The sequence below is a fragment of the Cetorhinus maximus genome, chromosome 24 (assembly GCF_964194155.1).
Source record: "Cetorhinus maximus chromosome 24, sCetMax3.hap1.1, whole genome shotgun sequence".
In the NCBI taxonomy this organism is placed as follows: domain Eukaryota; kingdom Metazoa; phylum Chordata; class Chondrichthyes; order Lamniformes; family Cetorhinidae; genus Cetorhinus; species Cetorhinus maximus.
This window is the reverse complement of record NC_135902.1, coordinates 51,033,868-51,059,849: the sequence shown is the minus strand read 5'-3', so window position 1 is coordinate 51,059,849 and position 25,982 is coordinate 51,033,868. Positions and strand designations below refer to the sequence as shown.

Genomic DNA, 25,982 nt, shown 5'->3' with positions numbered 1-25,982 from the left:
GGTAGCACCACTGCTGACCGAATAATCAAGTCTTAAAGGACATAATTGTTAGACTGGGTCTTCGGCAGCTGGTTCCCTATATTGTAATCTGTAACCTCATGGAACGGCATATTCCCCACTCTACCATTGCCATCAAGCTTGAGGGTCAACCCTGGTTCAATGAAGACTTCAGGAGGACATGCAAGGAGCAGCGCCAACACCTAAAAATGAGGTGTCAACCTGGTTAAGTTGCAACACAGGACTACTTGCATGCCAAAAGCGGAGGCAGCATGTGATAGACAGAGCTAAGCGATCCCACAACCAAAGGGTCAGATCTAAGCTCTGCAATACTTCCACATGCAGTCTTGAATGGTGCTGGACAATTAAACTACTAACTGGAAGAGGAGGCACCACAAATATCCCCAACCTCAATTTTGGGGGAATCCAGCACATCAGTGTAAAATACAAGGCTGAAGCATTTGCGAGAATCTTCGGCCAAAATGATACATCGCAGCCTCCTCCTGAGGTCCCCAGCATCACAGATGCCAGTCTTTAGTCAATTCAATTCACTCCATGTGATATCAAGAAGCAGCTGAAGGCACTGAATGCTGCAAAGGCTATGGGCCCTGACAACATTCCAGCAGCTGAAGACTTGTGCTCCAAAGCTAGCTGCGCATCTAGCCAAGCTGTTCCAGTACAGCTACAACGCTAGCATCTACTTGGCAATGTGGAAAATTGCCCAGGTATGCCATGTACACAAAAAGCAGGACAAATCCAACCTGGCCAATTGCCACCCCATCAGTCTACTCTCGATCATCAGCAAAGTGATAGCAAGTGTTGTCAACAGTGCTATCAAGTGGCACCTACTCAGCAATAGACTGCTCCCTAGTGCTCTGTTTGGGTTCCGCCAAGGCCATTCAGCTCCTGACCTCATTCCAGCCTTGGTCGAAACATGGAGCTGAGCTCAAGAGGTGAGGTAAGAGTGACTGCCCTTGACATCAAGGAGCCCTAGCAAAACTGGAGTTAATGGGAATCAGGGGGAAAGCTCTCCATTGGTCGCAGTCATACCTGGCACAAAGGAAGATGGTTGTGATTGTTGGCATCACTGCAGGGGTTCCTCAGGGTAGTGTCCATAAGTAGCAAGACCCGAACAATATTCAGGTTTGGGCTGACAAGTAGCAAGTGAGATTCGCGCCACTTAAGTGCCAGGCAATGACTATCTCCAAGAAGAGAGAATCTAACTATCTCCCCATGACATTTAATGGCATTACCATTACTGAACCCCCCACAACAACATTCTGGGGGTTAACATTGACCAGAAACTGAACTGGACCAGCCATATAAATACTGTGGCTACAAGAGCAGGTCAGAGGCTGGGAATTCTGCAGAGAGTAATTCACCTCCTGACTCCCCAAAGCCTGTCCACCATCTACAAGGAGTGTGATGGAATACTCTCCACTTGCCTGGATGAGTGCAACTCCAACAACACTCAAGAAACTCGACACCGTCCCATACAAAGTAGCCCGTTTGATTGGCACCCCATCCACCTCCTTCAACATCCACCCCCTCCACCTCTGACGCACAGTGGCAGCAGTGTATACCGTCTACGAGATGCACTGCAGCAACTCAACAAGGCTTCCTTGACAGCACCTTCCAAACCCGCAAACTGTACCACCTAGAAGGACAAGGGTAGCAGATGCATGGGAACTTGCACCACCTGCAAGTTCCCCTCCAAGTCACACACCATCCTGACTTGGAACTATATCGCTGTTCCTTCACTGTGACTGGGTCAAAATCCTGGAATTCCCTCACTAACAACACTGTGGGTATTCCTACAACAGATGGGCTGCAGCAGTTCAAGAAGGCAGCACATTACCATCTTCTCCAGGGCAATTAGGGAGGGGCAATAAATGCTGGCCTAGCCAGCGATGCCAATATCCCAGGAAGGAATAAAAAAGCCTAAACCCAATTTGATCATTTATTTTTAAAAAAAGCAATGTACTGCAGATGCTGGAAATCTGAAATAAAAACAGAAAATGCTGGATAATTTATTAAATAATTACAACCAATATTCCATAATCAAACAAACATAGGGATAAAGTTAAAACTAAATCGGAAGGGATATCAATACAAATGGGATCTGAGTTTTTCAGTAAATTGAAATCTGAGGTATACAGGTAGCAAGAGTGAAATAAAACATTTAACTCCCTATAAAATAAACCAACATCAGCACAGGAAAGCAGCTGATTGGTGAGTAGCTGGTGAGTCTTTAATTATTTAAGTCACAGAATCATAAAATGGTTGTAGCGCAGGAAGAGGCATTTAGCCTGTTGTGTCCATGCCAGCTCTCTGGAAGAGCAACTCACCTAGTCCTACCCCCCTGCCTTTTCACTGTAGCCCTGCAATTTTTTTTGAATCATGTAATAATCCAATTCTCTTTTGGAGGCCTCAATTGAATCTCCCTCCACCATACTCTCAAGCAGAGCATTCCAGATTCTAACCATGCATTGCGTAAAAATCTTTTTCCTCGTGTCACCATTGCTCCTTTTGCCAATCTCCTTAAATCGGTGGCCTCGGGTTCTTCCTTCTGGCTATAATCATTTAATGATACTATGATTGCAACCTCCTCAAAAAATTCAATCAAGTTAGACAGGCCCAACCCTCTCTTAACAAATCTATTCTGAAGGGGTTTGACAGAGCATGTACGAAGGGGTTGCTTCCTCTGGCTGGGGAATCTAGAACACGGGGCACGGTTTCAGGGTAAGGGGTCGAACATTTAGGACTGAGATGCAGAGAAATTTATTCATTCAGAAGGTTGTGAATCTTTGGAATTCTCTATCCCAGAGGATTGTGGATGCTCTATTGCTGAATATATTTAAGACCCAGATCGACAAAGTATTGGTCTCTCGTGGAATCAAGGGATTTGGGGAATGGGCAGGAAAGTGGAGTTGAGGCAATGATCATCCACCATTGTACTGAATGGTGGAGCAGACTCAAGAGGCCACATAGTCTATTTATGCTCCTATTTCCTAAGTTCTTATTTGAGAGTCCTACTCTTTAACTTTCTGGGAATGTATTTGTTCTGAACTCTGAGTCTCCTCTGTAAATACCTCCTACTGCTGTGACACTGATTTACCTTCAAGTAGTTGTTTCCAGTTCAGTGTTGCCAAATCACAACTCAGCTGTGGCATTTCCCCAATTTAAAACTTTTATTCTAGGTTTACCATTGCCCTTTACCATAACAATGTTGAGTCTAACTGAATGATAATGGACCATAATTTCTGGTGGAATGGCAATTGAGTTGGATTGCCACTCTACTCGTAGTTACCTTGAAATCCAGCTGCTCTTACCTCACCCAACCTTCCGACTCAGGCTGGGCGAGATCTCTGTAGTGCAGTAGGTTCCCAAGGCCTACAGTCAAGGGCAGCTCAGTCGCAGGTAAGTAAGTCACGCAGCCTTTTTTACGGCACTAGTCAGGTAGGGTCAGGTCAGGCCTTTGCAGAGGGTTGCGGGGGGAGCTGTCCGGAGTGGGAAGTCAGGTTGGAAGGGGGAGTTGGGTTAGGGGTGGGGGGGTGGAGAAGTTGTGTCAGGGGTGGGTGGGGAGTCGGGTCAGGAGGATGGAGAGAATCAGGAGGGGCGGGCAAGTCGGGAGTCGGCCCATGGGGGAGGGGTAGTGGGAGAGTCCCCTGGGGGATCAGGGGCAGGGGGTGGTCAGTGCTATAGTTACCCAGGAGCTAAAAGTGGTTTTAATTCTAACTTTTTCTGGGTAACTATTTCTGTAACGTAGTCAGAAGCATCTGAAGTTTGTGATTTAAATCACATTTTGGATGGTTCCCAGTTCAGGGAAATTGCCCAACAGAAGTTTAAACTTCCCGAGCAACTGCTGTGTAATTGTTACCTGGGAACTTCTGGCTTGGTGGGAGGGGTGGTCCCCAGTGTATCTTTGTGGTATCCTCCAGGCCTAATGCTTTCTCACTGATAACACCTTCAACCTACCCAGCTTAATTTTCTAAAACTAAATCCAAAATTGCCCCTGCTCTTGTTACATTGAAAAAAAAATTTCTCTGAACTTTAAGCATTCTGCTCTCTCTGCACTTTTTACACTGATTTTATCCGAGTTAATATTAAGGTAATTGAAACTCACTATAATTACAGCCCTATTGTTTCTGCACTTCTCAGTAATTTGCCTACATATTTACTCTTCTATCTCCCTCTGACTGGGGGTCAATACATTACTCCCAGCAATGTGATTGCCCCTTTTTTGTTCCTTGGTTCAAGCCTATGGCTTAATTTGATGATCCTCGCGCATCGTCCCTCCTCACTGCTGCAATTGTTTCTTTAACTAATATTGTGACTGCCCCCTCCAACTCCCTTTTAATCCTGTCTGAAAATCCTGTAACCAGGTCTGTTGAGCTGCCAATCCTGTTCTTCTTAAGCCATGTTTCAGTAATAGCTTTGATGTCACACTTGCAAGTGTTTATGTGTGCCCTCAGCTCATCTGCCTTATTCACTAGACTTCTTGCATTGAAGTGTATACCACTGATCATTGAAAAGCTCCTTTATTGTCTAGTTTCTGGCTTGTCTTCTCTGCCCTTCATACTCATTTAGTAATTTCCTGTCTTTCATTTCCAACTTTGCTTCTCTCCCGTGACGGGGTTGGCAGTTGGCAGGGTGTGGGCCCAAGGTGGTGGTGCTGCCAGTGGACGCAAAGCACATGCGCAAGGCGGCCAAGGTCTGGCATTGCCTCTGAAAGGGCGCACAACCGGTCAATGTGAGCTGGAGCTGGTGCCATATTTCACACGCACATGGTGCGAGGATTTCTCAGCTCTTGGAATGGATGGACCAGACAGCAGCCTCAGCATCTTGGCAAGTGCAGTACTGAGGGAGCACTATCAATTGTTTTTAAATATTCTCTGTCTTTGCACTTCAATGATTCTCGATGTTTTTGAGTATTTGTAATTTAATATTACAGTTATCTCTGGGGTATGTGTCAAAAAGGCAGCAGCCTGGCAGAGTATTTAAATACAGCACTAAAACCTGCGATCACATCATCCAGACTGCAAGGTAAGCAGGTCAGGGTGGCCAGTTTTGGGTTCTGGCGGAGAAGGTATGCCACAGCTGGAAAAGAAGCCCAAGGCAGTTGGATCCATGAGAAGGGCTGAGAGGGATCTGCCAAAGTTTGGCTTTTGATGAAAATTCTATGCATGGAACTTGGATGGAGTAAAGCTATCTGATGGCAATTGATGGCTAAAGCCTTGAATAAAAGGAGCTGGAATTTTATCAGAGGATGTCCAGAGCTTCAAAGGGCTTTGTGGCTGGAATTGGTGCCGTTTATGCTAAGTGAACTGCCCAGTAAATCTATGAGATCTAATTTTCTTATATCTGTTATTTAAAGTGTAATTTATGGTTTGTATTGACCACAATTTGCCTGTTAATTCATGTTGATTTTGGTTTGATTGTTAAAACAAAAGTTATAAAAGGTGAAATCTTATCACTTTTTCATTGGGGTCATTTGGTAAATTTGGTTCTTTAGTTTGTTGGTATCCACGGAGATCATAACACTCCTCTGAATCTGTGCTGAGGCTCCCATTCTCCTACTGCTAAGCTAATTTAAACTCTCTCCAACAACACCAGCAAACCTATAGTTTTTAAAATTATAAAAATAGAGGTCACATTACCACAATAAAACATCTAAATTTAAAAAGACCAGCAAGCAAGAATTTCCCAGTAAAGAACATAAATGTATTATATACACAGTGGCCTATTAATTCTCAACAACCAATACAGAAGATAATGGGAGTCATTCTTTTTTACCCATGTAGGTCTAGTGTCTGAGTTTGTTGAACGACGCAGGGAGTATCAAATGTACTTCACCTGTGCACTGCATCAGCAAAACAGAAAAAGATCTTTCATCAGATTCATCTGTCCAAAGCATTTTATGCTGTCACTAGCAAGAAATAGCAAATGAAAGCTCAGCTGAACAAAAAATTACAACCTGCACATCAAAGCTTAGTCAATAGAAGGTCAGAGTCTTGTCCTGCTTTGTACTGATTCTCACCAGGCCAGACACTACTGGTCATCTGTGGTAAATATACTCAAACTAAGTTAATATGCCCCAAGATGCACCTGAGCAAATATTAGCATCCAACACAGAATGCTTTGATGTGAGGATGGGAATCTGCTTTCAGCATAGGGACTTCCTGTCTGCTGTTACAGTGACTGAAGGAACCCTAACCGTAACATTCTTACATTCTACAACTATAAGAAATAATCTGTTGTAGCATCTGTTAAGTGTGAGATCCAAAAAGGAGGCCTCAAAACTAAATCATCCTGTCAACTCTTTCAGAACTTTGTTCTCATGAATCACAAAGATGGATCAAGCCACACTGGGTTTCAATAGCAAAGCCAGACTCAGATGAAGACCCCGTTTAATATTTTTCTTCCATGAAGGCAAAACTATCCGTTCAATAATCCACCAGTTTATTTAGCATTTTGTGTCCTTATCACTCTTCCCCAGACTCTTCAAAATTAGGCCAATTTATCACAGCCATTAGTGTTAGGCAGAATGATGTGATGCTTTAATATGGTTTTACAGAAAGTCATTATTTTAACAAAGCAACTGCTTAGTATTCCCAGCATCAAAAGTTAGTAAGGGATCTTTGAATTAAACTAAGCTAGCCCGGTTCCGTTTGAAGGAGGTGTAATTTACTTGTTTTCCTTTTACAAAATTATTACATACAAACACACAAATCAGGAGCAGAAGTAGGCCACTCAGCCCCTCAAACCTGCTCTGCCATTCAATAAGATCATGGTTGATCTGATTGTAACCTCAACTCCACATTCCAACTGGCCCCAATAACTTTTCATCGCCTGGCTTAAGAAGAATCTATCTAGCTCTGCCTTTAAAATATTCAGGCTCTGCTTCTACCGTCTTTTGAGGAAGAGTTCCAAAGACTCATAACCCTCTGAGAGAAAAAACATTTCTCCTCGTCTGTCTTAAATGAGCGATCCCTTATTTTTAAGCAGTGACCCCTAGTTCTAGATTCTCCCACACGAGAAACCATCCTTTCCACATCCACCCTGTCAAGGCCCCTCAGGGTCTTATACGTTTCAATCAAGTCACTTGCTCTTTTAAACTCCAGTGGATACAAGCCTAGCCTGTCCAGCCTTTCCTCATAAGACAACCCACCCATTCCAGGTATTAGTCTAATAAACATTCTCCGAACTGCTTCCAATGCATTTACATCTTTCCTTAAATAAGGAGACCAATACAGTACACAATATTCCAGATGTGGTCTTACCAATACCCTGCGTAACTTAAGCATAACTTCTCTACTTCTGTATTCAATTCACCTCACAATAAACAATAACATTCTATTAGCTTTCCTAATTACTTGCTGTTCCTGCATACTAACCTTTTGCGATTTATGCACTAGTATGCCCAATCCCTCCACAATCTCTCACCATTTAGATAATAAGCTTTTTTATTCTTCCCGCCAAAATTGGCAATTTCACATTTTCGCACATGATACTCCATTTGACAGATCTTTGCACACTCACTTAACCTATCAACGTCCCTTCGTAGCCTCCTTATGTCCTCTTCCCAACTTAATTTAAACCGTACCGATTTTAATTTTTTTTTGCCTCATTGGATAACCTGTTCATTTGTACCAGCATCACCAGGTACATGGCCACCTATATATGCCAGCCTTACCAAGTGCATTACTACTTGCATATGCCAACCTTACCAGGTGCCTGGGTATTTAAATATGGAACCTGCCCTGGTTCTAAATGAGGCCATTTTTTTTATTGCTGAAATATATTTTTGGATTTGAAGGAAGGTTAAAACTGGCCTACATCAAAACCAAAATGACAAGGTGAGCGGGATAGCTGAAAGACCTTTTCTCATTCTTACATTCCAACAATAAAGTTCATTGCAATGCAAAAAAAAAGCTTAAAGGTGAATTTTATTCACAATTTAGGTAAAGGCCAGTTTAATCATGGAATTGAAACTAATACTGGAGAAGCAAGGGTTCCAAACCACTCCATTCAAAATAACTCCTGAAAATCGAATAAGGAGCGACCCCAACACAACACAGAATGTTCCACACAGCAAACTATTGAGAATATATATATATAAATGACTATTAATATGGATGTGTTGAGGAAGGGGGGACAAATTTGGAGAAAAATGGAAATTGTAAAAAAGTGACAGCTGAGCCCGTTGTACAGTTTCCAGCCTATTGTACTCCATCCAGAGCACAGCATCTTTATAAAAATATGGCTAATTTCATTCAATATCAAATTCTACTTGTGACTAATGATGTTTTGTGACTAATAACACAGCTGTATCTTGCAACTACTGAAGTTTGATCTTTAAATGAGCATGGCCATGACTTTTCTTTTCTTGTAGGAAATTCAGAAAACATGACTAACCACCTCAGAAAGTGGAGGATAGCTCTTCAGTCTGAATAGGCTTCAAGGTTACAGAGCAAAATATGAAAGAATCCAATAACCCACAGACAACAGTCATGTGTAGAACAAGGTCTTAATCTCAAGACCCTTGGATGTTTTAGCAAAAAAACTTTTCATTTGCTGCTCCAACTTTCTGTTTTGCATTATACCAACTGGAGCAATTAGAAATTGAATTTACACTACTTGTAATTGAAGTGCTAATGAGGATCTTGAATTTTCCAAGAGTCACTATTTTGGACTCTGTTCACAATCATCCTCATCATGTTGAAAATGTTGACTGTTTTCCTGTCTATAAATTATAGATTATTTTCATGCCGACATAAACATAGGGCAGAATTTTTCGATGCGGGGGTGGGCCCAACACACCGACGTGTAAAATGACCCGCATGCGTCCCGACGTCATCGTGCGCCTTCATGACATTTCGTTCGGCAGGCATGTGCTGGAGTTGACTGCGCGCCCGCCAAAATGTAAACGGCCTATTAAGGCCATTAAGAAATCAATTGAGCCACTTGAGAACACTGCCCATCCAACCTTAAGGTTGGCAGACAGGCAGGAAGCCCAAGCGGCCTTTCTGTTTTTCAGCAAACCTCATCCATGAGCTGGATGAGGTTTCCTGAAGCTTTTATTAAATAAATAAATTGATTTTCATACATATAAAAACATGACCCCACTCATGTGGCACAGTCACGAGGGGACATGTTTAAATACATTTTTAACTCAATTCTTTAATTATTTTAATATTCATTCAATCTCCGAGGCAGCTCCGTGCCCCGACTCTCCTTCCTCTCCCTCCTGCACAGGTAGTGCTGAGCGCTACTGGCCGCGTAATACGCTGGGCAGTCCTTAATTGGCTCGCCTGCATAAAATGGCCCGCCCACCATAGGAAAGATCCTGGCCATAGAATTACATTGAAATTATCACATGGAAACAGGCCATTGGGCATAGCCAATCCACGCTGGTGTTTATCCTCCAAATGAGAAGCAATTACAATTGTATGTTTCTACCTTGTTCCCACATCCTTACATCTCCTTTTCCTTTAACCAACTCTCCAGCCTATTCTCAAAAGTTAAAATGGTCAGTGCTTCAATCACCAACTCCTCACAACTCAGAAAAAAATTCTCCTTCTCTATCTTTAGTCTCTTACAATTAAGCTTACATCAACGTTCCTTCGTTCTAGAACCCTCAACTAGCAGCAGTCTGTTTCTACCTACTCTGTCCCATTTCTACATAATTGGAAAAACCTCCAGCAAATCGCCCTGTAATCTCACCCAATCTAATAAAAATACCTCATAGGTACTTGATATCTATTTTTTAATTGTATGAAATTAATTAATTTCAGTTTTAAATCAAACAGGAAAAAGATCAGTTGTACAACATGCGAATGGTGGCTGCAGAAAACAGCATCTTTTTCTGAAATAAAAACAGAAACCTACACCAGATGGACTGCAGTGATTCAAGAAGGCCGCCCACCAGAACCTTCTCAAAGGCAATTAGGATGGGCAACAAATGCTGGCCTTGCCGGTGACCCTCACATCCCATGAATGACTTTTTTTTAAAAACAGGGTGCTGCACCAAATATCATAAGAAAAAAAACGATTAGAGGTGTCTACAGCAAACCAAGTGGTAATTTTAGTCACATATTTCAATAAACATATTTGATATCAATCTAAACTAAAATCATAAATTGACTGATTTCCTGCCTGCCTCAGTCTCAACTTCTAAACTTCTTAATACCGTGAAGCATCAAAATAAATCGCCAAGACAACTTCTATTCAGTATAATTCGAGTTGCCCTCTGACGGGCCCAATTGTATATTCCCCATTGAGTCTTAGTGCCAAGCCTCCAACAGATTGCTCCATGATCTCCATGACTTTAAATTTAACTTCAGAATTTAAGGGGAAATTAAAGAAAACATTTCAAAAAAAGTTGTGACAGCTGGTAGAAATGTTTTAAACTTAAAGAATTTTACTCACCCCGAACAATATCACTTGCCTTCCATCAAATATAAATTACAATCTACTAAAACCAACTAATCCCAGCTCACTCCATCCTCCATGTTATCTTGGGCGAAGATTGCAACAATAAACCAATCTTGTTCCCACATCCCTGCATCTCCTTTTCCTTCAACCAACCCTCCAATCTTACCTATCACTGGTCGAAACCTTACCTGAAAAGCTACTGCTAAAGTTTACTCAGATATCCACACACTCAACAGCAGCCCTGTGAGGTAGCAGTTCTTGGTAGTCTAACTTGATTATATTTAATTACAAAAATTTGTACTTGATAAGATTGCAACATCAGCATATTGCGGGGGGTGGGGGGGGTTAACAACTAACAGTGTGACATCCAGTCATGCAGCTCTTGACAACAGGTCTTTTAAACTGGAGCGTATTTTTACTTAATGTAACTTAAAACAAAGGAATGCTGAAATGTAACCCTTCCAACAGAAAGAAAACACTGAACTTCTATGTTCAAAGTTATATTGTGTTACAGTGCCTCACCTGACATAAGTTTAAAAGATGACCATTTAAACTGAAGGAAAATATTTTCTATTGTGACTTTTCAGGATAAAAAATTTGGGCAGGGTCACAAAGAAGTGAAGTCCTTGGTTGTATAAAGGCTTCAGGAGCCATTGCTTCAGCAGTTGTTGAAAATTTTTAGGAGAACTTGCAGCTATTATATCTTACACAGGTGACAATGGGCAGGAATGGAAACCTTTGGGCAGGCATCAACAATATGGAGCGGGAAAGGCAACTGCAGTGTTTGAGATGCAAGTGGTAATGCTTCTGAAGAACAAGGTGCCAATGATCTGACACTACCCTTTTGCCCTCTCTCAGAAAAGCCAAGTGGCTTGCAACATTCTTTGGAGAGAGCTATGTGCTAAATATGCTAACCCCAAGTTTTTGCCTTGCCGAGGACAGCCGCGTGATGCTGACCAATGTTTTCTTGACAAATTTTTTTTGTTGTGTGCATCCTTTTCATTTTAATGTGCGATACCATTAAATTCTTGTGCATACAGTCACATGAGCAGCCTGGGCAGTACCTTTTGGGTTGCTGCACAGCCTCGTACACATGCAGCTTAGAGGGAGCAGTGGTATTATCTCAAGTCCTTAGCAGGAGAAGTTGCCATTAATGAATGACCCCACCCAAAGAAACACAAGTGCAAGGAGCTCCTTGAGATACAGGCACAGAAACAGGAACCTGGAATAGCTACCTTTAAGAATCACATAACAGCATTACTGAATTATACTCCAACTAACTTACACTGATTTTCAGCAAACACATTCGTAAAACTTTTTATAATAATCACATTTTTGCCATTTATTTTTGCTTTCATGTAATCTCCCAGAACCCAGGCCTCCCCAATGCTGCCTTAGTGAAAAGCAAGAAAACATTTCATCCCAGGCTGACTGGGTCCCTTCTGTTCCTCCTCTCATTTCATAGTGAATTGCTCAAAATATTATTTGTGACCTTATAGAAGTGATACCCCACAGCAAGAGAAATTATTTAAAAAACTTCCCAATTTACCTTTTGAACATCGGTATCATGTTTTTGCTGCAGCTTGAGCTTCTCCTCATGGAATTTTGCTTCCAACATTTTTGTCTTCATCTCTATCTTTTGATTAAAAACAATTAAACAAAGGGTGTTACTTATTCTGCTTCCTACCCAAAATTAAAGAGAATGTGTAATGTGAGTCGTGGAATTTATTAACTCATACCTTCATTTTCAATGCAAAATGTACTCAACAAGAATTATACTCTAGATGTTAAAATTATACTTTGATATTTAATTTTGACAACATTTGACGTAATATTTTATTTATTGAACTTAATCAGAAAAAAAAACAACAGTAACTTCCCATGCTGGAAATACATACATTTCATTGCTATTTAAGTCATAAATCATTTCACAATTTGTGATAATCTTTCAATTTGTTGTTTGCTTGTCAGTTATTGCCATGCAATGCGCTTTTCTTCAGCTCTTCAAGGAAACATGTTACAGTAACCTCAATATTACCGACAACGACCTAAAAAATAAAGGATATTGTACCTGTGGTGGAGGAGTAGGAATATAAAGGATCTGTATTTTTTAAGCACTACAAACATTATTATCCTATTCACTGACTGCTTTCTACTGATGCAATGCTGTCCACAGCACTGTGTTCCTGAGTGGGAGGACTCGAGTGCCCATTCACAATTCCTCACCTGTAAGCACCCAATTTTAGTTATGCCAAATGGCGATCAGGCAAACAGCAACAAAAATCACACTTTACGTAGGATGTTAAGGCCTTGGATAGGGTGCAGAGAAGAATTACTAGAGTGACACCTGAAACAGAACACTTTAGTGTTGTGATGAGACTTGAGAAGTTAGATTATTCTCCTTATTGTAATGAAGGCTAAGCAGAGTAAGATAGAACAGATAGGGAGAAACTGTTTCCACTGGCAGAAGGGTCAGCAGCGAAAGATCACCGATTTAAAGTACAGTAATTGGTAAAGGAACCAAAGGGGAAATAAGACTTTTTGTTAAGGCAGCAGAATATACTGCTGGTACACTGCAGGTTCAGAATACACTGTTTGAAACACTGTTGGATATTCAATGGAAACTTTCAAAAGAGAATTGGATATATACTTGAAAAGGAAAAAAAATTGCAGGGCTATGGGAAAACAGCAGGGAAGTGGGTCTATTTGGATAGTTCTTTCAAAGAGTTAGCACAGATACGACAGTCTTCCTTCTGTTATGTAAGATTACACAACTCTATGGCAAAGGTACTCAAAGGAGTTTCGATAAAAAGGTATGTTTGTTGACTTCCACAACAATACAACAAAGGGACAACGTGGCAGCCCAACTGTAAAGGTGCAACACACTGCTATTACTCCTCTGTGCTGAGTGATGGCATTTCACCACTGAAACCACAGTAAAGCCACATGAACTGGCAGCAGTATTCAAAATGCAACTATTGGAGTGCTACTACTTCTTTGAAATCATGCAGCAAAAATGCCCATGGCCTATTCTATCACAAAGACCCTCAATGTGTTTAAACTTCTTTTCCTCCTCAAAAACTAATCTGATCACCCTGATTAATTACTCTTTAACTGATGCCTTGCTAATTTGATTTTCTAGCTTGCTGTAATATACATTAACTGCTAACACTTTCTGATAGTTAATTTTTTTTGTTTTTCTTCATGTAGTTCTCTGGTTACCAGTTATGCTTGTCTTGCACGCATTTATTTAAAAGAATTATAATCTACCTGATCTGTTTAATTTCCTACTTTATAAACAACTCCATACATATGGGTTCCTCGTTATCTGATGCCTAAGGCTCCAACTGCTTTGAACTGCTATCAATGCTGTTTGTTTAGCAACTCCTATCAGATCACCTCTGGGCCAAAGACGACATCTCAATAGTTTTCTAATGGCCGAATTGCTTGCACCAGTGAGAGTACGAAGAACAGAAAGGTAATGGGGAACAATCTAATACTCGGCCACAACTGATAGACTCAGTGTTTTTATCTGCTTGCTGTTTACTCTCTGTCTTACCTCAGAGCAAAGTACACATCCAATAGCACTAATTTTGTGTCAAGAAACACACAGGGATTTAAAATAAAGTGATTTACAATGGACAGCTTCAAAATCACAATTATTTACATCTTTCCCTCTCTGTAGGATATATATTGTATATATATATTTTGCATAATATATATGGCCAATATATAATTATAATGTGAGTCAGTTCCCAGGCTATTCAGTGTGTCCCAGCCCATCTTGACCATGATCTTTCTCAATGCCCACACTATTTTAAAAATATTATTCATGGTATGTGGGCATCGCTGGCAAAGTAATTACTTACTTCCCATCCCTAATTGCTTGTCCTCGAGAAGATTATGGTAATGATGCCAAGCTGCCTGCTTGAACCGCTGCAGTCTATAATGGCTTTGATACAACTGAGTGGTGCTGAAAAAGAGGGGCTTTTTTGTCGAAGCTTTTCGTCCTGCACTCATCAGGACAATTCACAAGAAAATACCAATGTCTCGGGAAACAACATATTTATACTGTATGAGAACAGTGTGTTGATTGGTTGGCAAGTTGACTCTGATTGGTAGAGGTGTTGTCATGGACAATGCACTAGTTGATGATGACTGAAAGCTAAATGCCAAGCATTGTTTGAAATTTAAACCAGGCAACTTGACTCTGATTGGTCAGGACATTGCCCTGGGGAATGAACCAGTGAATGGCTGTCACTTATTTTGTTTAGCTGAAACAGGCACAATGTGTGTATATGTTCTTTCTGTATGCAAAGAACAGGGCCCTGTGCATTAATATATGTAGCCTCCAGTACACATAAATGTGCTACACTGCGAGCCCAACTGACAATCTTAAATTGGCTGTCAGCGTAATTCTTAGCACACTGAGGATTATTTAGCAAATGTTGTCCAATCACGGAATCACATCTAATGTTGGACACTGTGGTTTGAGTTTTACACACACGGGCTGGTTAGGTGCGATCCGTACCATGCCTGTTTCGAACAGCGGAAGGGACATGCTGTTTGATACGATCCACCAGTCTTTGAGACTACAGCCTACATACCTAACATCACACTGACACTGAAATTCATACACCACATTACTCATTTGTGTGATAGGCAGAACGTCTTTTTGGCTTGACAGCAGCATCCTGTTAGTGGCGAATATCACTCATGTTACTATTGCATAGCAGCAGCATGAAATAGTTACTTCACCTGTTGCTCAAATTTTTGAGATACTTTGCCCTTCCAGGGTAATCTGAGGTAGACAGGACTCTTTTCAGGGCTAAATGTGATGGCCTTGAGCCCGTTCATGAGTTTGCGCGATATGCAGCGTGAAATAATCTGATCAGGATTGCCATTTTCCTGCTAGATATCTTTGACATGCCGTATTTCAGCATTAAGCTTGTATAATGACCAAATGATTCGGGCCCTATTTATGAGGTAGCCAATAAGGCCAATCTTAGGGTACGTGGAACTGTAAGAATCCCAACACGTGTATTGACCAGTGAACGTAGGCTTGTGGTAAGCCATGGTAGAGAACTTCCTTGTAGATTTCTCAGCTAGTACATCAAGGAAAGGGGGTTCACTCGAATGCTCCATTTCAAAGGTGAACTTGAGTGCAGGATGGAGCCTATTAAGACATGCAAGGAAATTATTACATGCAGCTGCAGATTTGAATATAGCAAACATTATCATCCACATATCGGAAATATGCAAGAGGTAGTAGGTTAGGTGTCATTCCATCGATGACACATTTCTCACGGAATCCAACAAGATGTTTGCGAGAGCTGGGACTAGAGGGGATCCCATAGCAACACATTTGGACATACATGGTGTTATTAAAGCTGAACTCAACTGCGCGAGTTGCCAAGTTCATAAGCTCAATGAATACTGATTCATGCAATGGTGGTGGGCCTAGATCACCATGATGTAGTGCTGCAGCGCAAATATCTATGGCTTCCTTAAGAGGAACGTTGGTGAATAGGCTAGCAATGTCAAATGAGCACATGGGCACAGCATTGCTATCGATATTCAAGTCCTGTATGGTCTTCACAAATCCTTAACCATGTGTCTGGAAAACTTGCTCAAATCTGATTGTAACAGTTCGCCCAATCATTTGGCCAATTCATGCTGTGCAGAACCGATCATAGATAAGATACAGCATAAAGCCCATACATACATGGACATAGCGAGCTGTGAGGACGAACCCTGTCATATATATCACGCAGCAGCTCATCGCTCTTACACAAGTCCAGCCATCGTTTTTTTTTTAGCTTACTTTCGAGCAAGGCTGTCCAGTGGTTACAACTGAGTGGCTACAACTGAGTGGCTTGCTAGGCCATTTCAGAGGCAGTTAAGAGTCAACCACATTGTTGTGGGTCTGGAACATTTAGGCCAGACCAAATAAGGAAGGCAGATTTCTTTCCCAGAAAGACTCTAGTGAGCCAAATGGGCTTTTGCGAAAATTCAGTAGGTTCAGGGTCACCATTAATAATGCCAGCTTTTTATTCCAGATTTATTCAACTAGCTGAACTTAAATTCTCCAGCTGCCATAGTGGGACTTGAACTCACGTCTCTGGATCATTAGTCCAGGCCTCTAGATTACTAGTGCAGTAACATAACCACAATGGCAGTGTACCCCACATGTGTGCTTAATGCTTTCCCAGCTGGGATTAACAAATTTATCTAGTTTCCCTTTGAATGTGTCTATGCTATTCACCTCAACTACTCCAGGTGATATTAAGTTCCACATTCTTGCCACACTGTGGGTAAAAAGTTGAACTCCAGAATTCCCTATCGGATTTATTAGTGGCTATCTTTTATTTACTAGCCCTAGTTCTGACCTTATCTGCAAGCGGAAACATCTCTACATCTGCCCTATAAAACCTTTTCATAATTTTAAAGGTCTCTATCATGTCACCCATCAAGCCCCAGCCTTGTTCAATCTTTCCGAATAAATAAAAACTCTCAGTTCTGGTATCAATCTAGTATATTTTTTGTACTTTGTCCAATGTGCCTATATCGTTTTATAAATGGAGACCAAGATTATCCACATTATTCCAAGTGTGGTTAAACTTCTACATTAGTTTAAAGGAGAAGACTTCATTTACATCATTCAAATATATCCTTTTCGGCACCAAGTCAAATTTAATTTGATCTATGCAAGTCAGTGCACAGAAGATCATAGAGGTTCCTATGAGTACAGGTTTTGGGGGGGGGGGGGGTGGCTGGTGTTGGGGGCGGGAAGCTAGATGCTCCTCACTAACCCCCAGAATAAGATAGTAAGTTAAAAAGGGATCCACTTTAAAATTCCAGGCTTTCTACTGCAAACAAAGTTAAATCGGCAAAAGCCTAGGAGAAGGTTATCTTTCTGACCTCTCCCCTGGAATGTTATGTGGTGAAGACAGAAAAGTGGGATTGGAAGAAAAGTGCAAGGCAACTTTCTAAAAACATGAAACAACTCATTAGTGTCAAAACACACAGCTCTGGTCTCTAATTGTGTAAGTTATTAAAAATCTTACACGAGTACATTTACTGTCCACAATCCTTACTTCCTGTTGTAATTAATTTTTAGTAACTCTTATACGTCAGTATTTCACATGAAATTCATGAACCAAATTTCAGATGCCATTTTTGTGTCAGCAAATTAAATTTTATTCAAAATAAATTTTAAAGAATTTTTAAATATATATATAGCCCATCCACCACTCCCCTGTTACCTGCTGAAGTTGTTGGTCTATTTTTATTACGATATGATTGTTACATGTTTGCACGTTTTTAACCTGATTAGTCTATATATAAATTTTTTGATGCAAGTCACACTGCAATTCAGCTTTCGGGCTGTGAACGTGTTTATTGAATAAAATAACAGTATTATATTTTACATTTCTTCTTAACATGATTAAATTTTCCTGTTGAATTTTCTTTTGTATCTCTTAAAACCTTCATTAAATTTCTTACTACAAGGGTTCAAAATGCCTGTGATTCAATGGGATATTTTTACCATGTAAGAGTTGTCCAGAGCTTTCAACCAAATCTGTGCATTCTCAATATGAGCAATTCACCGAATTCCCCAGTATGCCATTTGATTCTTGGTAGTTCCAAATTCTCAGCATTCAAATTATGCACCAGTGTGCCTTGAAGGGTATAAGGGTATGTCTCCTCATCCTGTAATGAGTTCTTTTGCTTTTTCCAAAAGGCTTCGAACAAAATTGGAATGGGAATTTCTGAAACTTTATTTCAGATGAATCTGACCAAGCTGAACTCCTCAGAGCTCAAACCCCCAACCAACAGCACTTATGATCTCAATGGCTAGTAAAGAAAACAAAGATATTGCTTAATAATCAGGAAAAAAAATGTATTCTTTAGTTTTCATGTCTTTACTGCTCAATTAAAAATCTGCTGCTCCTAACCAACTTTAACACCAGAAAGGAGTTCTCAATATATAAAAACTTGAAAATGTGAAAGAAGTACTCATGCAAGACTTTTTTTCCAAGTTTTTATTTATTGAGAAATGGTTAACTTTTGAACAAGTTATAAGCAATATTTGTTTGCTTATGCAAATGTATGTTTATTAATTTGGCAAATTCACAAATATTGGACTGAAAGATAAATTTTCCACCCCTATACACAAAAGCAAACTGCAAACTAATCAATCAATTCATTAATTTTAAGAAACTGAAAATGCACCCTTAGATATTTTAAAGCAGACAAATAAAGAGAGATACTGGCTGACAATGGGGAACATGCTGACACAGAGGGGAATACCCAAGGTACAAATGTCATTGTGGATGGCTTTCAAAAAGGGATCAATTGAGGGGGGTTAGAAGGGAATGCAGTAGGTGAGGTTAAGATCTCATGATTCAAGATTTTGACAGAGTGGATGCAGAGTAAATATTTCCTCTTGTGGGTAAGAACACAAAAGGCCATCAGGATTAAGGTAGTCACCAAGAAATCCAATAGGAAATTCAAGAAGAAAATTCTTGACCCAAAAAGAGAGTGGTGAGAATGTGGACGTCACTACCACAGGGAGCATTGATGTATTGATACATTTAAGGGGAAACTAGACAAGCATATGATGGAATAGAGAATAGATGGTTACGATGAAAAATGTAATGAGGAAAGATGGGAGGAGGCCGCTGGATCATGCTCCCCCCACCAAACCCCAGAGCAAAGAAGGTTAAGGTGGGATCGAATAGAAGAAATTCAAAATTATGAAAGGTTTTATGAAGTAAATTAATTATGAAGTAATTAAGGGGAAACTGTTGCCACTGGCAATAGGGCTGTAACCAGAGGACAAAGGCTAAAGATAATTGGCAAAAGAGCCAGGGGATTGATGAGGGGAGATGCTTTTCCACAGCAAATGATGATGATCTGGAATGCATTGCCTGAAAACATGGTAGAAGCAGATTCAATAATAACTTTGAAAAATAAATTTTAAAGATACCAGAAAAGGAAAAAGTTGCCAGGCCATGGGGAAAGGGCTGGAGAATGGGACTAATTGGATAGTTCTTTCAAAGAGATCTGTAGAAGAGTCATATGGCCTCGAAACATTATCTCTGTCTCTCTCTCTCTCCACAGATGCTGTCAGACTTGCTGAGTTTTTCCAACATTTTTTGTTTTCGTTGGAGTGAATCTTAATCTGGTTGCCAGAGTTTACTCCAATTGACATGATTTGAGATGAGTGCACAACCTATAAGAATAGCACAGGTCATTGCTAATAACAAACATCTGAACAACATCAACTACACCATGTGCACATGGGCAAGGATCACCATGACAATGTAGACATTTAGTGATTACTTCACCTTACTGACCATTTCATAGTTGAAGCAAAAAAACTTTAAAGCTTTACTTTGTATAACTTAACAATGCATTTAAATTTTAAACAGCATTGAAAGATGGAAATTATCCAAAACTAATCTTTGCATTGAAAAGGGCTGGGAGGGAGGTTGCTGATGTCCCAAACATTAACATCTGAATACAAAGGCCAGGTTTAATGTGCAGCAACTGTACCCAGAGAGAGCCACTTGAAAGAATAAAATGCCACTGCACTTCTTAACAGTTAAGTAGAGTTGTTTGGTATTGTGGCAAAAATTCAACTACACCCTTCACTATTAACAAGAATTCTTATGAAAAATTCTTAATAAAGTAGCTTAAATATGAATTGGATCAAAAAATCCATGCAAATGAAAAATAGTAAATGCACTCATAATTGTCTAACTTGGAACTTCATTACTGAAAACAAATCACAAAATATTCAATTATCTCAGACTAAATTTAAGATGAATCTTTGACATATCCTTTCCGTATCAATGGGTTTCTAGTTATTAAAGATATCAAGGGAAATGGGAATAGTGTGGGAAAATGGCATTGAGGTAGAAGATCAGTCATGATCTTATTGAATGGTGGACCAGGCTCGAGGGGCCGAATAGCCTATTCCTGCTCCTGTTTCCTATGTTCCTAGTATTCACATAATCCGTTCCCAGAATTGCACACAATGGTCTGATAGTGATTTAATAGAATTTTGTACAAAGTAAACATTACTTCCTTATATTGATATTCAATCTCTGCATATAAACCCCAGAATCCTATGTGCCTTTTAATAGCCTTTCTGCTTGCAAACATTTTCAAGATTTGCATCCCAGACCTCGTATTAGGGGATTCCTCAAAAAAAATCAACTAGAATTGAAAGACATTTCACAAAACCATGGTGGCTCTCTTTGACCAGCTCACACTTGTCTAACTGCTTAGTCACTCTGCCCCTAATGATAGGATTCCAATACCTTCCCCAAATCTGTAGTTACCTGATTGGTTCCTTCTTAACTAATAGGTAACACTTACAGTAGCACAGTTCCTGAAAATAGGGCACTTTGGAAAATTAGAACTAATGCATTTGTAATTTCTGGTATTGAAACTACCATGCTCTAGAGATTTGTCCACCTTGTCAATTATCTGATCTATTTCCATTTTTAAAAACTTATATTAAAGTCATTGAGTCACTCCGTTAATTACTTCCAGCTTCCTTAGTACCACGAATGTTTTGCCCTCTATTTATGTATTGAGTGCAATTTCCAGTAACCATTTGCCACAGTTCTATCTAAATTAATCTGTCCATGTCCTTAAGAAAATTTCCTGTTCCCATCTATACAAATTATACAACTTCTGACTCAAGTGATACTTGCAAATTTAAATGAACTACTCTTTATTCCATCATCCTAGTCAATAATATATTTTGTGAAAAACTGCAACCTTGGTAAACAATGCCTGCGAAACACAACCCTTCATATCCTGCTAATAACAGAAAGTTCCCTTTATGTCTACTCTCTATCTCCTACCTTTGAACCAATGACTAACTCATGTTTTAAGACTATTCCCAATTCTGTGCACTTTTATTTTTGTGAATAATCTCTTGTGCAGACCCTTATTAAATTCCTTCTACAAGTCCATATGTTATGGCACAGCCGATGGTAAATGCTGAGTTGTTCAAATATCAAGGGGAAACTTGAAACAACTGCCACAACTTGTTTTGTAGTTTGCATAAATTTCGAGATGCGTGCCTTGAATTCAGTAATAAGACCACCAAGTCTTATAGGTTTGTACAAAACTAGATTAAACATATATTAATAGGAGAAATTATTTTAAATACATACATAGATCTACAAATTACTATGATAACTTCTAAACGCCCTAATCAATCTAACTCTCAGTTACACTTTTGTTAAGGCAACAGTAAGACACAGATTTTTTTAAAAGCCCAGGCAAAGAAACATGATACCCTAAACAAGTCAAATTCAAAGTGAGCTTTCTTAACTTCAGTCCTTTGAAGACAGAAGTTTGAGGCATAGATGCTGAAGGTTTTTCACACTTATTAGATCTCAAAATAATGCCTACCCTTACACACAGCCTTCACTCCTTTATACATATTTTCCCCTTTGAATGCAAATTCCCATTGTTTCACCATGTCTTTGGACTTTATCTTCCTGATAATAAAAACCTCTCATAGCACTAGGTTTTACCAGTAATCTTTGGGAAAAATAAACACACTGGGTTGGATTTTTCCATTGGTGAGCAGGGGGCGGGGTCCGCTTGCCGACGCGCAAAATGACGCGGGATAACGTCGGGGGAAACCCCCAACATCATCCCGCCCCATTTAAATTTTCAGGAAGGCGGGGGCACAGCGAAATCAGCTGTGCGCCCACCGAGCTCTCAATGGCCAATTGAGGCCATTGACAGGATAATTAAAACAATTAAAGGACCTGCCCATCCAACCTTAAGGTTGGTGGGCAGGCCAGGGGCCCCAGCGGGCTTCTGAAAATACATGAAACCTCATCCACCAGCAGGATGAGATTTCATGCAGGGTTTAAAAAAACTTTAATAAAGTTTTAGTGAAATTTATTAACATGTCCCATCTCGTGTGACGTTGTCACATGAGGGGGCATGTTAAGGATTTTTTAATTTTTCTATTTTTAATGTTTGAACAACTTTCAGCCATTTCCCTGAGGCAGCACTTAGCCTCAGGGAGATGTGCGCTCTTTCATGCGCATGCGCGAAAGAGCGCACTCTCGCATTTGGGGAATTCCCCCCCTGCCCGCACAGGAAGCGCATAGCGCATCAACACCAGAGGTCACGCTGGGCAGGCCTTAATTGGCCCGCCCACTTAAAATGGCGGTGGAGATCGGCTCCCCTCCCGCCGGAGATTGAGTCGGGCCCGCCCGCCCGGTAGGCAGAAAATTCTGGCCACTGTTTCTAAACTTCGCCTGGCTAGGTGACACATTTCACCCCTCCTTTGAAAACAATCTAGTCTGGTTTATTTAAAAATGCAAATATCTTTTCACCTTACATTCTAAACTTCCCCCATGTTTACATCAAAGCCTTCGGACCTGTTGCCTTTAATCCAATTAAGTCTCACACGCACAGACACGCACATAAACACATCCCACTATTACTCTATTTTACAATAAATTCCAATAACATTATGGAAATTATTATATCTTCCTGACACACATACATGTAGTCAACATCCATAGACACAGCATTTTCAGTGTGCTAGCGTTCAGTACGTGAGATCATCCATCTTGGATCCCAGAAATAGAAATTGGAATATGTTTTTAATGGTGAAAGACTACACAATTTGGAGGAACAAATAAATTTGGGTGTCCATGTATGCAAACTACTAAAATTTGGTGGACAAGTCCAAAAATTAATCAAAAAGGCTAATGGAATGCTGGCCTTTATCTCAAGGGTGTTGGAATACAGAAGTGAGGAAGCTATGTTCCAGTCATATACAGCCTCATTAAGATCCCATCTGGAATATTGCTCTTCAGTTCCAGGCACAGTATCTCAGAAAGGATATACTGGCTTGGAGGGTACAGCGGAGATCCACCAGAAAAATAATGGGGCTAAAAGGGTTAAATTATGAAGCAAGTCGCAAAAACTTGGCTTGTATTCTCTAGAATTTAGGAGGTTGATGGAATACAGAGAAATTATTTCCTCTGATAGGACAATCCAGAACAAGAGCTAGGCCAGTTACGACTGAAATTAGTAAGAACTTTTTCCACACAAGGCTGTCAATTCAAATTTTCAAGACAGAGATTTGTGTTAGGTAAGGGTTTCAAAAGACATGTTAGAAAAGTTAGGCAAATGCAGTCGAGATGTTGATCAGCCTCAATCTAATAGACATGTGGGAGAGACTTGAGAGGCTGAATGCCCTTCTCTCTTCCTATTAGTTAAATGCATATAGAACGTTATGTTAATTAATTGCAGATGACTTTGATAAGCCAACACAAGCAATAATTCAACTGTTTATCGTCTTGTGCGACCATCAATTATCAAGATAGGAGGTTACCACCAGCAAAAGAAAGATGTCCAAAAGCAAAGTAAGGTTTTCTTACAGTATTTCACATGGTTCTTATTACAAACAACAAACACTGGGGTGCAATTCCAAGGATGTAATCAAATCTCAGGGTTCAGATCACTGTCATTAAACTGCTTGATGTTTCAACTTCACAATTTGAAATGTTATCTGTGCTCCTGGATTATTGTGCTCATATATAAAATCACTTCCAGCTATCCATTATGTCCACCAAATAAACATCAACTTTTTCCAGTATTGTCAATGCAATTTCAGTACAAAAATAGATTCTAACTGCTTTAAGGAATAGTAATTTGACATACAACTTGTATTTTAGTAATGCAATAATTCCATTGCACCTCATTAGTCATTGTTAAATGGCAGGATTTAGACAGATATTCAACAAGCAAAAAAAGTCTTAAAACCTAAAAAAAATACAGCTGTGTCTATTAGGTGAGCTTTACCTTCAATGAAACTAGTCTGCAAATCCAAACAACCAATGCAGTTATGTTATTTTATTGCAATATAAAATTGTAGTCCCTTCATGCCCAGTTAACAAAACTATCTTAAAAATTGGGGAACTATTTCCAGATTGCAACTAGTTTTGAGCTTGGTCAGGTTTGCTACCCTATATGGCTGAGTTTAGTATTTATTATTCATAGATCAACAGCTACGTCTGTTCCAAAAGCTGCTCAGTCGACGACAGTCATACAACAATTTACAGGCTAGCAGTGAGGACAAGAAAACTCTATGAAAGATACTCAGTATGTAAAAGCTAACATATAATGGATGATATTAGTCAGTAGTCAGTGAAAAATCTCAAGTTTTCTCTTAGGGATGTTACCTTTGTATACACCTCCCTCAGGAGATTAAATAAATTAAGATTCCATTGCAAACCATTTTCTTGATGATCTCAGAACAGCCTTACATGATTGCCTTCCCTTTCTCAACACCTTCAATGTGAATAGTCAAATTTGCATTCCTTTCTCCTCCCTCTCAACCCTAATATGTCATCTGACACTCCTTGGCTGGGAAGAGGACCTCAATGGGTTGGCCAATTTTTAAACTTCATTTTAAAATTATTATTATGCATTCTCATTTTGTCCTGCTTAGTTGACCTTACTGTATTGACTTCCACACCTTTAACACGTTTAAGTTGACCGCCCCACTAATGAACAAATTGAGTATTTTAATTTGAGCCTCAGTAGAAATGTGGGATCAGCTGTAGCTATAACATACATCCACAAAGTAGCAACTGAAATAAAAATCTATATTCGCAATAATTCTGTTCCACAAAATTGTTTCCAATTCCTGAAAAAGAAACAGCTCTTATTCTGCTGCTCTACACAAACATTAGTTGTGTCACCTGCAGCGCCTTCACAACATGCTTCCTTCAACAATGAAGTCCTCCAAGCATCTAACAACTGATCCCAGCATGTGGGTGATCTATACCTGTTAACAATCGACTCATCAAGTCAAGTACTTGATCAGATGCTTAGGTTGCTCACGATTATAGAATTGAAGACAAAATATTGATTTGGTTAAGAAATTGGCTGAATGGAAGACTCAGGGATAATTGGCAGGTGCTCAAACTTACATAGTGCAACTAGTGCTGTCCCACAAGGATCTGCATTTGGATTTCAACCATTCACCATATTAATGTCTTAGGTTATAGAATTGAAAGCCATATGTCTAAATTTGCTCATTAAACAGTGCAAATGGAAGCTACATTTGCAAAGAAAGATCAATAGATTAAGTGAATGTAAAAACTGTGATCATTGTGAGGTCATCTACGTGGGACCTAAAAAGGCCAGGGTACTTTTTTAAAAATTCACTCTTGGGATGTGTGCATCACTGGCAAGACCAGCATTTAACACACGCCCTTAAATGCCCTCAAGAAGATGGTGGTGAGCCACCTTCTTGAACCTCTGCAGTCCTTGCGTTTTAGGCACGCCCACGGAGCTGGTAATGAGGGAGTTCCATGATTTTGACCCAGCAACACTGAAGAAGTAGTGATATAGTTTCAAGTCATGGTGGAGGGGGCCTCGCATGGTGTTCCCATGCATCTGCTGCACTTGTCTTTCAAGGTGATAGAGGTCCCAGTTTGGAAGGTGTAGTTCAAAGGGACATCGGCGAGTTGTCACTAGTG

At 40.0% G+C, this 25,982-nt stretch overlaps 1 protein-coding gene across 8 annotated transcripts in view; it reads right to left on the bottom strand.

Moving 5' to 3' along the window:
• cep112 (centrosomal protein 112) overlaps window positions 1-25,982 on the bottom strand; it is a 432,841-nt gene that overhangs the window by 286,759 nt on the left and 120,100 nt on the right. For all 8 annotated transcript variants that reach the window (XM_078529029.1, XM_078529025.1, XM_078529028.1 and 5 more), the window contains one exon: window positions 11,984-12,070. In XM_078529029.1, the coding sequence (XP_078385155.1) occupies window positions 11,984-12,070 (87 nt within the window). The remainder of the gene's footprint in view (window positions 1-11,983; window positions 12,071-25,982) is intronic.